At 41.6% G+C, this 14896-nt stretch overlaps 1 protein-coding gene across 1 annotated transcript; it reads right to left on the bottom strand.

Moving 5' to 3' along the window:
- Window positions 1-6971: 6971 nt before the first annotated feature.
- Window positions 6972-13837, bottom strand: RPS15A (ribosomal protein S15a). Its single transcript, XM_073362328.1, has 5 exons — window positions 13675-13837; window positions 11933-12070; window positions 10921-11000; window positions 8415-8500; window positions 6972-7105 (listed from the first exon to the last, which is right to left on the bottom strand). The coding sequence occupies exons 1-5, from the start codon at window positions 13820-13822 to the stop codon at window positions 7012-7014; spliced, it is 546 nt and encodes a 181-aa protein (XP_073218429.1). The 5' UTR covers window positions 13823-13837; the 3' UTR covers window positions 6972-7011.
- Between the last annotated feature and the right edge of the window lie 1059 nt (window positions 13838-14896).

Here is a 14896-nt window from a genome sequence, read left to right as displayed (position 1 = left end):
CTATACTATACAGATTTCTCCGGGAGACCCCCAATTTGAGAAACACTGGTGTCCTGACCCAAAAGGGAGTTTCAGAGAGGTTGTAAGCTTATTTTACGGAGTCCCAGTATTGCCACCCTTACTTCTGCACTGCCTCCAGAGCTGGGCAGCCGGAGGGTGGCAGCTGTTGGCCAGGCACCCAGCCCTGAAGGCAGTGCCCTGCCAGCAGCAGTGGGGGCGGGAGGGGGGCAATACCATACCATGCCACCCTTTCTTCTCTGCTGTAGCCTTCAGAGCTGGATGGCCAAAAAGTGGCAGCTGCCAACCAAGAGCCCAGCTCTGAAGGCAGCAGCACAGAAGTAAGTGTGGCAAAACCGTACCATGCCAAGCTTGCTTCTGTGCCACTCTCTGGCAGCAGTACTGCAACCCAGCCTATAATGCAAACCCACCACAACTTTTTGAGTCAGCACCCCTCCAATTATAACACTGTGAAATTTCAGATTTAAAATATTTGAAATCATGAAATTTACTATTTTTAAAATCCTATGACTGTGAAATTCACCGAAATGGACTGTGAATTTGGTAGGGCCCTACCCATAAGTCTTAGTTTTTAAGAACCTGAAAAAGTGTGCCATTCTTGCTAGAACTGCTTTGATTGGCTTCTCCCACAAAGTAATTAAAACATAAGGGGTCAGAAAAATCAGTCCTGGTGTAAAATTCCATTGAAATCATTGGTGTTACATCCAGCTTCAGTTTGATCCAGCATCTTGTAGAGCAAGTTTCTTTTTCAGTCCTTATTCTCATCTCATTTAGCCTTGTGCAAAACAGGATCAACTCAACAGAAGTACACTAGTGTGAGGTAAGAGTCAGGATCTTTCCTTAGCTACACAAAAGACAGAAGGGCCTCCATCATGATTTAGCATAACCTTCGAAAAACCTTGGATGATTAGATCATGTGCTACCACCTGGTGGTAGAATCTTTCACTGCAAGAGAAATACATATCCAGCAAAATTAATCCAAGTGCTTTCTATTATTATTTTTTTTTTTTTTTTACAATAAATTAAACTCTGAAAAAGAAACGCCCACCGTCAGTAAGGAAGGGAGATGCTGTTTCTACAGTGCATGTGATCAGAAGAATAAGATGTCCAATACAGCATTTCTTAACCAGGGGTACATGTACTCATGGGGGTACAGAGGTCTTTGAGGGGGTACATCAACTCATCTAGATATTTGCCTAGTTTTACAACAGGCTACATGAAAAGCACTGGAGACAGGCTAGAATTTCACAGTCGTCTTGTTTATACTGGTCTATATACTGAAATGTAAGTACAATATTTATATTCCTATTAATTTATTTTATAATTATATGGTAACAATGAGAAAGTAAGCAATAGCAGTAATAGTGGGCTGTGACACTTCTGTATTTTTATGTCTGATTTTGTAAGCAGGTAGTTTTTAAGTGAGGTGAAACTTGAGGTATGCAAGACAAATCAAGACTCCTGAAAGGGGCACAATAGTCTGGAAAGGTTGGGGCACACTGGTCTAACAGATAACCCACCATTATTTCCAGAATGCCCCAGAGTTTTTGGCTGATCTTAGGTGAGTTATTTACTCTTTAACCATTCCACCACATGTGAAATAGGACTAGTGATGCTTACCCACCTTTGTAAATTGTTGGGACATACAAGTGAGAATGCACTGTGCATGTGGGAAGAACTCCTATTATTCGCAGTTTACAAATACTAACCATTCCTCAACTAGGCAAGCAGGTTCTGCTTCCAGAAATACTTCTAAAGGCAATTAATTCAAGGAGTTAGATTTAATATAGTGGATAGCGTGCAGGTTTATGAATAGCAACTAGATGCAGTCTTTCAAGTTTGTTAGTCAGGCTAATGTTTTTCTCTAAAGTTCACCTCAGGCTAGCCTAGGGGAGGGGCACACATGCGAGTTCAGAACACTTACATGCTATTGGATTTGGAGCTTTTCTGGACAATCTGCAAAGTTTAGATTTCACTCAGGAAGATGCCTAAACGTTCTGAGCACTGCCACAGTTCAGCACCTATCTCTTCCCGTTTTCTACAGCCTGCTTTAGAACTGAATGTTGTTACAAAACCTTCTCAGGCAGCTCCATACTAAGGCATTATGCTGGGTGCTGTAATCCAACGTGTTGGTTGCTGAATCTTGTTTCAGAAATTAATTGGATCTCTAGCCTGCAGCAACTAGCTAGCAGAACCACAGCCGGAGATTATGGACATCTTCTGTTAGGCCGAGTTAAATGGGGACTGTTACTGAAGCAAAACTACCTAGACATGCAATTTGATTTATTATTTTACAGCTTTCAAGATTCTCTTCATGTTACCCCGTTTTAGCTTTTCCATGTTGTACGGTGACATTTCAATTTGTGACTATAGATGCGCCAGATATAGGCTTATAACTTCAAAGCAGTATCAGCGAATGAGGATGGGACAGATATTCAGACAAATAGCATCCACAGAAAATTACTTCCATAGTTGCTTTTGCGGTCTCTCCACTTTGTCAGTGCAAAAGTTTGTTTTGTTTTCAAATGCAACCAATGCTGCTCCTTCCCTTAGGAATCACTCCAGTGCTTGCGTATATGGTAACTTCAAACACTACAAGTCTGCTTTCAAGTTTTCCATCGGTGGAAGGCTGACTGATCACATGGGGCTGCTCTCCCTTACTTTTACCTGCTAAATCACATTGAAGAAAGCTGTAACTGCTGCCTGGGTTTTATTTGATCATGAATGGGAAGGAAGCCCATATGAGAATGTAGTCCATAGTAGGCAAGTCTGGAAACCCATGCTCTAAAATAAACTTAATTATGTACAATAAAATCTGTCCTGGGATGGTGCTCCTGGTGCCACCTACTTACATACATGCCCTTACCTTGCATCTGGTGCAGGGACTATTAATGCAAAGGAACAGATGCTCTAGGCCTAGTGTCAATGGTATTGGATCATTAAATAAACTGAATATACTCTAATACATGACCCCCTTAGCCTAAACTGAGAAATCATCCAGAGACATTAAAATATTCTTCCACTTCAAAAGTTTCCGAAGTAGGATCACATCAATGAGGTGCTTGTATAAGGTTAAAGCAATCACACCTAATGCAAACAGACTACTGGATAGAGCTATACACATGCCAATGACCGATTATTGTAATTAGTCTTGGGCTCCATAAGCCACAAACAAAAGAAAATAACTAAATTAGTGAGCTTAAAACCACAGTGAACCTCATTCAAGGGAACACATCACCACGGCTTTGATGTTACATCTACATTTCAACTATTTCCAGTCAAGGGTAACACCACGAAGCAAGGTATTAAAAAAACAAAAAACAAAAAAAAACCCAGTATATCTTAAGGTGATCCCAAGAGCTTTATGAACACCAAGCTGCAAGATTGAGAGCTCACAATGTGAACTGCATCCATCACCACTAAATAGCACAAACAGGTATCCCCATGCTTACAAAAAGCAACTTGAGAACCTGTTTTTAGGAATACATAATGTCTTCCAATTTTCTCTTTCAGGGAACATTTTAACACCAAACCCACTATTTTTCATTTATCAGTCTACTGCTGCTCTTAGGTTATTCAACTCAAGTACTATGAATAAGGTTAGTTTTCCTTCTTAGGCTCAGCTTAAGATTCTGCAGTGGAAGACCTCCATCTGATCCAGTTATTTTTAGTGATTGCAATGATGCCCAGGACACAAAGATAAGGAAATCTGCAAGTTGTATACTTGATTACACTAAGGAAAACCATATATTTAATGATTAAAAATGTAAAGATGTTTGTTCTATTCCAACAAGTCTATTCAAATCTTAGTGCAAGACCTGATCTACGCTAGGTCTATTTAACTATGCCAGGCTGGGGTGTGAAAAATCTACACCCAAGTAATGCTGTTAAGTCGACCTAAGTCTCTGTGTAGACAGTGCTGTTAGCCAGTGCACACCCAATACCAATCCCGGACTAAGTTGCCCTGATCTATTAAGCTGTGTTGGATTGAGTTAGAGTTAAGAGTACTAAATGAGATTGATTTGTTTCAAGATCATGTTTTGCTATAAGCCTGCTTGTTAGAAAGTTGTTCAACAGCCCCTGTTCCATTTAATTGCTTAGTTGAAGAATGTATAGCTGTGAAACTGTTTAACTCCTCTAATTGCTTAGTAGACAGATACATAGTTCTTTTAGATTAGCAACCGTGTTAGTCTGTATCCACAAAAAGAACAGGAGTACTTGGGGCACCTTAGAGACTAGAGCTGTAGCTCACAAAAGCTTATGCTCTAATAAATTTGTTAGTCTCTAAGGTGCCCCAAGTACTCCTGTTCTTTTTATAGTTGTTCTTTGTGTGAGTGAGGTATGCAAGGATGTAAGTACAGTGTTGTCGCATCTTACGCGGGGGTTAGGTTCTAAAGTCAGCGCGTAAGGCGAAAATCGCATATAGTCAAAATTACCCTTGAAAATCCCTTAAATCGCAAACCGGAGTGCCGCAGGGTGGCCAGCATTGTCTACGATCAGCGACACTATAAAGTCAAGTCCTTTCTCTTTGAGGTACCGCTTGACCTCCGGAATGAAACACTTGTGGAACCAATCCAGAAATAATGCTGCTGTCACACAAGCCTTTTTATTTGATTGCCAGAACACAGGCAGGAGATTTTTGTTCTTGCCTCTTAGGGCACAGGGATTTGCAGCCCTGTACAGCAAGCCCAGCTTTATTAAATGCCCAGCCACATTGTCACAAAACAACAGAGTCACATGGTCTTTAGCTGCTTTGAAGCCATGGGCTTGTCTTTCTGATTTCGAAGTGTGGTTGGGCATTTTTTTCCGGAAGAGCCCAGTCTCGTCGGCATTAAAAACTTGTTCTGGAAGATAGTCCTTTTCTTCTATGATTTTCTTTAATTGTTCAGAGTAGGCTTTTGCTGCCTCTTCACTGGCAGAGGCGGCTTCACCAGTAGTCTGCACGTTTATGAGGTTGAAGCGGTTCCTAAAACTGTGAAGCCAACCTTGGCTGGCTTTGAATTCTCTCTCATCAGAAAGCTGTCTCTCTTCGGCGGGAGGTTTCAACGCGCATAAAGGCTGTCTACACTACCCATTGGATCAGCAGGCAGCAATCGATCCAGCGGGGATCGATTTATCATGTCTAGTTTAGATGTGATAAATCGACCCCCAAGCGTTCTCCCGTCAACTCCTGTACTCCACCACCACAAGAGACGCAGGCAGAGTCGACGGGGGAGTGGCAGCAGTCAGCTCACTGCAGTGAAGACCACGGTGAGTAGATCTAAGTACGTTGACTTCAGCTCCGTTATTCAAGTAGCTGAAGTTGCTTAACTTAGATCGATACCCCCTCCCCCCCGAGTGCATATAGTTGAATTTGTGTAAGTTAAATGCGCATATGATGCAACTCACCTGAAAGATAAAGAGGCCAGCTGAGCACACTAGTAATCACAAGATGCCAGTGTCATCCTGTCCTGATGGCTGTAGGAGTGCAGATTAATGACCTTGAAGAGCAAGGCATCCATCCCAAACTAAAAACAAACTATAAGATAAGGAGCAGCTGTTTAAACACCCAGCACCCAGTTTGTGATTGAGGAGCCAAACATTACTGATGAAAGATGACTGTGAGAACAGCAGATTTGCAATTAACAGATCCCAGTTGACAAAGCAAAATCCATAGACTTACATGAAAGACAACTACTATAAAGGTGGGCAAGAGCCAGGAGGCTTTGGGTCGTTCTGCAACAACAGAGCATCGGATGCATTCGACAGAGGCCCAGCTCCCACTACTCATGTTCAGTCTAGCTGGCCACTAGGCTGACTCGAGCAACAATAAGGACTGGTAACTATAACACCAGATGCAAAACCTGTGTGTGTGTGTGCTTGTTTGAATATATGCATATACTTACTGATTTTTAATATCTGTTTAGCATTTTAAATAAACACTGCGTATTGCCTTGTCCCCTGAAAAACTCCCCCTGAGTTTTTATAAACGTAATAGTGCTAGTCGAGAGAAGACTTCTTCCCTCGACCTACCTACTGCCTCTTGGAGAGGTGGATTCCTATGCCAATGGGAGAACCCCTCAAATCAGCGTAAGTAAGGTCTACCTTGAAGTGCTACAGCAGCGCAGCTGTGCTACAAGGAAGCCTGCTTCACATTCTCTGGTACTGTTTGAAATGAGCTCAAGTCTCTTCTCCTGTTACAGCATTAAAAAAAATCCACTGTATCTTGGGGGTACTCGGACTTTGAAGAATGTGACCGATAACTCAACGCTAATCTAATTTTTGTCACTGCCTGCTCTGTTTATTTGTGGGAGACTGAGATCTCAGGGTTTTTTGCCATTCTGGAATGGGTTCAACAGGCCTAGAACCTCACAACTCTAAATTTGCACAGCAACTTTGAGAAGGCATATACATTTGCATTTTTTTTTAAAAAGTTTTAACAAAAAGATTAATTGGAAAACCTAGGAACAAATTGATTAATTTTTCGCTGTACTTATTTCCTGGACTAGTAGAAACTTTTATAAGATTAGAATTTAGATTTCAAAGCATACAAGCTACTTTGCTATTCCCTGGGCACTGTCTTTATAGCAACTTGCAAAGCATCTTTCATTACCTGACCTTAAGGTAAAAAAAATAGACATTAACAACCCTAGGCACTAGATAGTCATACTTCTGAATAACAGGTGGCACCAGTCATAGGCTATAATACTGTGCAGCTCAAAATTTCAGACCTTACACAGAGGATTTGGGGGCATTTTGGAGTAACTGGCTATAATTTGTTTCTTCCTGAACTGAAATTAATTAGCTTGGTAGAATTAGAAAATTGTAAGCAGAGTGGAATAGATGCCAAATCTAGAATTGGCTCAATTACAATACGTCTTCCATGTTTTACAGTGTGTGGAGTGTACCATTAGGTCTTAAGTGTTATTACATATTGCAGTGTTCCAAACCATTAATACTGAATGCAAACAGAGTCCATCTGAACAATTTATTAGTATGCCTGTTTTACAAGTTTTAGAAAAAGAATCCCAGGATTTTGCCTCCTGTGTGTTTTCGCCTTGCTTCCTCATGGTCCATGATGCCAGCGGAAGTTGTCAGCACTATGTACCTATTAAGTAAAAAGTATTTTCAGTAGCATATTCTAGTAGATTTCCCTACCACTCATACAATTAGAAAAACCATCCAATCTCATTTTTGTAGTGCAATGTCTCAGCTTCTTTAGCCAATGCAAGGAAATGTGACAACTTAGACTACAACAGTTCTAATGTAAAATAGTTATACAAACCCTACAAATATGCTATTTTGAAATGCTTGAGAATTTAAAATTGCACTGGGGTAAATTTACATTTGACGATATGCTCTTTAGAGTAGACTTCCTAACTTCCCCACAAACCTTATTTACACTAGGAATTTTCATTGGACATTCCCGCTGTTAGCACTGTAGAGCTGAAGCAGTGTTAGCAAGGTCATAACCTCAACTTTGCGGTTGGCCCATGTCACCATTTTCAAACCCATGCCAATTACCTGCTCATAACAAGTGTATAGTTGGTATTATGCCAGATTGCTAGCAGAGCATAAAAAATTCATATGGTAGAACTCCTAAAGTTGCTCACGCTGATGCTGCTAATACCTGAATAGCTTAAGCTAGCTGAGGTAACTCTAGTTATTTCTAACACCTAACTATAGTAATTATCATGCTTTCTGCACGAAAGTTGACACTGTCAAGATTAGCCTCACAAGAGTTTCTATTTAATTCACACAAAATATGCTGAAGTATATGTACTAGAATACTAGAGCAATGTTTAGCTACAGTTAACTCTTTATAGTAACTGTACATTTTGTAATGCATCTTTCCTTGCTTTGGTGTGTTTGTTCACTTAGTCACAAGATTCAGTGACAGTGGGATTCTACTATATATTGATTTAATGTAACAGCCAAAGCCTCTATTAAAAGAAAGTCCTTAGTTTGATATCTAGAGAATTTTTAAAAAGACCTCAGTCATTTCTGATACTACACCTATACCCAAGTACCTGTTAATTTGTATTATTACAACTTTCTTTTTAAGTGTCTCCACAGAATTAAGACCAACATTCAGACGGAGAAGAGTGAGAATGATGTAGACGAAATTGACTATACGAAGTCTTGTCAGATGCACAAACGGAAAAACAGAGAACGCTGTCTCTTCGCGCTAACTTTTAGCGGTAGATAAAAAATGCTTATATATAAACTGATTTTTAAGTGTGTCCCTCTTTTCTGAAGAAGTGATCAGAACAGAGATCTTCAAAACAGTGCTAGTTTCATTTATGAAATTACCTGAAGTTTTTTTTTTTGCATCAACTACTTTCTCCTAGAACAATTCATAGCAATTCTCCTCATTGTGAATTTCAACAATTTAACTCTGCATATCTGGCACTTACCCAAACTGACGTGAAGGCAAAAGGTTGTTCTGCCACTTTTCCAGGTCCTTCAACTGAACATCAAATCTGGGACTGATCACACCACACTATAAAATAAAACCCCAACAGAAGCTGAAGAACTTTGATACAGGAGGACTACTACATATATTTCTTCCATTGTTGTATATGCAATGTAATTGTAGCCCTTTTGGGTCCCAGGATATGAGATACACAAGTTGGGTGAGGAAGTATATTTAATTGGACCAACCTCTGTTGATGAGACAAAAGCTTTCAAAGCTACATGGAGCTCTTCTTCATGTCTGGGAATGAAAATGGATGTATGGCTTATTACAACAATCTGTAACCCATTAACACACACTCCCCTTTTCATCCTATGACTGCAGAGGTGTTAACAGGCCATTCTACCTTGAATGGTCCCTTACAATCTGTTCCACCATGCATTTTACTGTGAATACCTTTCCTAGACCTGAAGAGCTCTGTGTGGCTTGCAAACTTGTCTGTCTCACCAACAGAAGTTGATCCAATAAAAGATAATACCTAGCCTACCTTATCTCTCTACACAAGTTGCAGCATTTAAGGCATTCAGTGCTATGTCTCGCCAAATCATTGATCAGAAGAGGATTAATAGTGCCAATCAAGTATCCAACTTGTCTGACACGGTAAGATCAAAGTATCCAAGAATGGCACTCCATTATTCCATCAACTTCATCCACTGTGCATACTCAGGTTGTCAGCTGGACTAAGCAGAGGATCTAACTATTCAGTCCTGAGCTGCTTTGATACTACCGTCTTCCTTTCAACTAGATAGGGCTGAAACTACATTACTGCTGGTCTGCAAACTCAGAAGGCAATGCCATTTTGTAGCCAGTTCAGTTCTGGGAGAGCTTAAGAGCATGCTGTATACTCCTTGAAAGAAAGCATTAACTCCGGAGCATTATTACCAAAGAACTAAGATTACTCCCAGGTTCTTAACCATGGCAAAGAAGAACTGAATATCTACAAAGTTAGCTATCTGGACACACAAACTTTTAAGTTTTTTGTATGTCTGAGAAATTAAAAACCATGCCTAGAAACTCACCACCTAATAAGAAATGTTCAAATTAATTATACTAATCTTATGCAAATGATTAAAAACCAGAAGTATACAGTGTGGTTAGAACCGCCAACACAGATTATATCTTGGGTTAGTATCATATGTGCTGAAGTGTCAATAACCAGTGACACTAAAAATATGGCCTCTAAAATGGAGCAGACAGCAACTTTCGTTCTCACCATTTAATTGGTATTTACATTTATTTTAACAAGTCTTTGCCACTTAAGCATGCACAAAAAGTATGCTGTTGTTGCACTGTTCAATGTTTGCCTGGACCAAGTAACAGAACTACTCTAGAAAAACATATTTGTTTGTGCCAAACATCACTCAAAAAACAACTGCCAAGTAGCTCAGTGACAGCACAAACCCTTATCCTAAAATACAACAGACTCCAAACTGTTATATAGTTCGACCTGGTCAAATTATGAGATTCTCTATTGCACTTATACAATCCTCAGCCTGCTCCAGACAAGTAATTACCAGTTGAAAAACATGTTTATGTTGACAGATTTCTGTTCTCTATGGAAGGGATCCAAAATATGCTCATGAGGGGTCAACTTTCTCTGCTACCAATTCAGAATATTGACATACTGGATGGGCAGTGTTTTCATTTAAACTATTTAAGTGAGAAATGGTTTTGAACCAATGGAGGAATCTGTTATAATAGATCATGATGGTAACTGTCAAGTTATATAGCCCACAGGATTTCCGGACAGAGTTAAAGAAATCTTGACAACCCAAAAACATTACATGGATATTTAGGAAGGAGTTATGCAGTGCAATGACATAACTACAAGATGCACAGCTCAACAGTTCACTGCAAACAAAATCCAGTTAGTACAGAAAGGCTTGACTTCTGCAATTTTCTCTAGTCATTTACTAGTATTATGCATCACCTGGATATAAGTTTACATTTCTTAAACATGTTCCAAACAAATCTGTTCCAATTAAAGTCAGCTTAAATACTTAAGTATTCAATTTCTAGCTTACTGATCAATTCAATTATGAAATATTGTCTGAAACTGGAATATGAGACTACACAAATATAGACAGGGTGTATGACTGGACAATATATACATACTAGAAGGCCCCTAAGGAAAAAGCAGAGAAAGTGGTGCTGGCAAGCAAAGTTCCCTGTACATATTCCCACACAAGCTTAATTTACTTTGTTATGGTTGCTCAAGTACGTTTTTATCCAGCACAATCATTAGAACCCAAGAAAGCTTCCACTTAAGCCACATGCATACTAGCCTCCATTCACATGCCCTTATCAAATCATTTATCATTACACAACCACATTCACAGAATTCCTTCAAAGATTAACAATATAAATGCATAGGAAGAGTGTATATTTCTCAGAATTAAACAGCTTTCTAGAAAGAAAAAAGAATTCAGCACTAAATCAAACCCTACCTTGTTCAGTCTGCCTGTGAGATTAACAACAATTTTCCCAGCTCTGTGATCGTCAATGATCTCAAATTCACCAATGTAACCTGTGAACGATTAAATCAAGCAGAACCTTTATTATCCAAATTAGTGCAGTCTTAAATGCAGACAAGTCAAAAACTTAACATTTAGACCATGTCTACATGAGAGAGCTGCAGTGGTTTAACTTAAAATCAGTTCATATACCAATTTTATTAAACTGGTGCCAAGCTTTTTTGGACACCTTTTTTGGTTTAAGACTGACTTATTTTGGTTTAGCTTAAGAGTCCTAATCAACTTAAGCTAAACCAAATAAGCATCCACACAGCCTTTTGCCTTCGTGTCACTGAATTGGTTTAACAATCACACTTAAAACTATTAGCACTCAACTGTTAAAATGGTGCAACTTTTTCATGTAGACAAGTCATCACATTTCAGCTATTACAGAATACACATTATTCTCTGTTTAACGTATTTAATACAATGGTCTTAGATCCAGCAATATTCGAGGCAGCACTAACTTTGTAAGATTAGTCTTGCATGTCTCCAAGTACTCTTTTCAACTTGGAAGTTTAACAGGTTGATTAGCTTACTCTACAAAAGAGCAGAGTAACTGATCAGCTCACCTTCCCACAGAGTCAAACTAAATGCAATTTAAGTTCACTTGTGTTATGCATGTTTTATCTAAGGAATCACTCAGACACTGAACACTGGCCACTGTGGACAGCTTCCAAAAAATTGCATTGTTGGCTTTATCTTGGCAGCATACCCAAGTTTTTCCAATGCTATTCATTAACACACCAACCAAAAGACAATAAACAAAGTATTTGCCCTTGCCCGCTCCCCACCCCTAAATGATTTTTTTTTTTTTTGCAGTTTGAAACATTGCAAGTGATGCAATATCCCTTTGCTACAGGAGATAGTTGAGTTTTACACTATTTGGTGCCTCTTAACTTTTATAGAAATAATTAGATAAGAATTTTACTTTCTGATGACTTACCATGCTTCATCATCACAGTTAAAAACCGGACGATTACTTTAGAGCACGGTCTAATGAGAACTTGACGTTTTCCACGTTTCTCTGCATTGTTGATGCTCTTAAGGGCATCGGCCAGAACATTCATGCGCACCATGATGCCTGTGTGTGGAACAAAGTTAGTTATGTGTGCCAACTTCTTGGTTTCACATTTAAGCAGGGATACTTTTTGAAAAAAAGCTACCACTGTTAATTTCAGAATTTTTGAACTCAGAACAGCAGATATTATTATTCTGACAAAGCTTCAAGATGTTTTATGCAAACACCACACAGGTCAAGTTATTATTTGGGTATGACCACCACAAATCAAACCCATCATAACTATATTCAACAGTCTACATTTTATGCCACAAAAAGTTTATACAACATATACAGCATAAACTTAGTGTTCTACAATAAGATATGTTCAGAGACAAAGACTTACAGTCTAGACTTAAAGCATATTTAAAGATGCTGCAAGACATCCTGGCCAGGATTTTTCATAAGCGATAAGAGATTTCAGGTGTTCAATATGAGAATGACCTAATTTCCAGAGATTAGCTGTACTTTCTGAAATCTGTCACCCCAAGACTGAAACAGTCACTAGTTATTTTTGGACCTACTGGTTAATGTGGGCTAAAATCTCACAATAGGATCTAAGCCTGTTGAGACTGCAGTGGAGTATTGAGCAAAATCTTAGACCCTGTTTACATTACAGAGCTGTTATACCATTAAAGTGACATGGCTTTGCACTTTCTTGGGGGGAGGGTGTTGTTTTTTTTGTTTTTTTTTGTTACTAAAAACTGTCAACTCTTGATAGTGGGTTTCAAGAATCATTTTCCCCACATTATAGCCTGTCCAGAACAAGGACAAAACCTTTTAGGTATTGCCCAATTCACCCATCTCTGGCAGAAATCCAGTTGCATATTGAAGATACTGTGGCACTTGGGCACTCAAGCTTGTGTTCTGATGACTGGGGCAACATATCCCACAGTTAAACAAAGCACTGTACTATCGCCCCATTTGCCTACCCAGCCATTACACTGTCAGCATTTGGCCTACAGAGTTTTACAATACCTTTGAGGTGCTTTGAGTCCAGAAGGGCTGGATCAAGCCACATTGCCACACAAAATAACCTCCTGCCTGGTGTGATTATCTGCACTGCGCAGGAGGGCATTTACTGCTAAACTCAATCAGCACCCACCGACTTAACAGGAGATGAACTATGGGAGATTCAGCTTGAACTCAGAGAAACTGACTGCCCCCTACCCAGGCCCAGTCTGCGTCCTCCCACCCCCGATTCTTCTTCCTCTTCCAGGGCCAAGCCTACGTCTGCACGCCCCCTCACCCCCGCGATGCCCCCTCCTACCACCGCCTTTCCCAGGGCCCAGGCTACCGTCTCACATACCCCAGATCCCCCACTCCCCCGCTTCCCGCGGCCCGAGTCCCACCATCACGCTCCTCGGGCCCAGCCTGCCACCCGAGCCCTCCCCCACCCCACCACAGCTCCCTCCAGAGAGCGGGGCTCAGGCTAGGAAAGCGCCTCCCCCCTCCCTATTCGGGTGGCTCCACCGGCGGCCGTGGCGGCCGCAGGCGACTCAAAACAGACTGAGCCGGCCGGGCGGAGTCCGGAGATGGCGGGAAGGCGGGTGAAGACGCCCGCAGGGCCAGGATGGGGATAGTACACGGTGGATGGCGCCTAGGGCCCAGCGAGGCCCGCAACTCACCGGTGCAGCAAGATGGCGGAAAAAGGAAGAGGCCGGGCTCGCGCAGGGCGTTATGGGAACTCAGGTTGGTGGAAGGAGATCTCAGGGATCTCGCGATACCCGCTCTCCCAGTCGGAGAGAAGCGCTCGCAGGTCTCTCCTGCTGTCATTGGCTGAGAGCGGCGCCCGCCATTTTTCTTGGCCCTTCCTGGGACAGGCAGTCGATACTTCCGTCAGGTATCCAATAGCAACCGGAATACTTCCGATCCGGGAGGGAGGAGGGTGAAGGCAAGTGTGAACGGACAAACTGAATGCCCGCTCACCTTGTCACGGCCGAGTCACCGTCTTTTGGGAGGGGCGCGCTCCGCAACTTGGGGGCCCGTGGTCCGACGGGAGCTAGCTGGCTCGCGGGGAGTAGGTGAGCTCTGCATCTTGGGGGGCGAGGGGAGCCCTGGGGCGGGGAAGGGGCCTCAGCGTGAAGGCCTTGGCGCAGGGAAGCAGCGACTCGATGCAGTGAGGGAAGAGCGCGGAGCTTGTGAGGTGCCCTGAGGCTGAGCCCCTCCCCCAGTCAGGGGTACCAGAAGTGGGGAGCTAAGTGCCCCACATGATGTAGTCCACTAAGCCATGGGTTGAACTCTGTGACTTGCAGTCAAGGGGACCTGGTAAGGGGGAAGCTAAACACCAGCTGTTCATGCAATGAGCTCTGTGCCTTCCAGAGTCAGTGGGCTCTGGTGGGGTGCAGTTACCCAGGGGGGCATGGGGTGAGCTCTTTGCCTTGCCCTGTCAGGAGCTTCATAGCGGAAGCTTGCTGCCTCCCACGTTTAGAAACATTCATAAGGGTGGAGCTTGTCACCACACACCGTTAGGGAGCCGAAACAGAGAAGTTTGGTAAGTGCTTCAGGACTTAGAAGTGGGGACCTCAGCAACCGGCACAATCAGCGCTGGAACTGGCGGGAAGGGAGCTTTGTGTTGTGCATCTGACAGCATTCCAAAGACATTAGGGAAATGACATCAGATGGTAAAATTATTCATAATGATACCAAAAAAGGAAAAGTATTCAATAAATATTTCTGTTTTGTATTTGGAAAGAAACAAGATGATGCTCATTACCACGACTAAAGTGATTTTTCCTCCCTTGGTATTCTGTTAATTGAATTGTCTTGTTAGACTGACCCCCAACCTTGTAAGGCAACTCCCATCTTTTCCTGTACTATGTATATATATACCTGCTACTAAATGTTCCA

The sequence above is a fragment of the Lepidochelys kempii genome, chromosome 10 (genome assembly GCF_965140265.1).
Source record: "Lepidochelys kempii isolate rLepKem1 chromosome 10, rLepKem1.hap2, whole genome shotgun sequence".
Lineage (NCBI taxonomy): Eukaryota > Metazoa > Chordata > Testudines > Cheloniidae > Lepidochelys > Lepidochelys kempii.
Note: the sequence above shows the minus strand (reverse complement) of the source record. Positions and strands in the feature narration are given on the sequence as shown.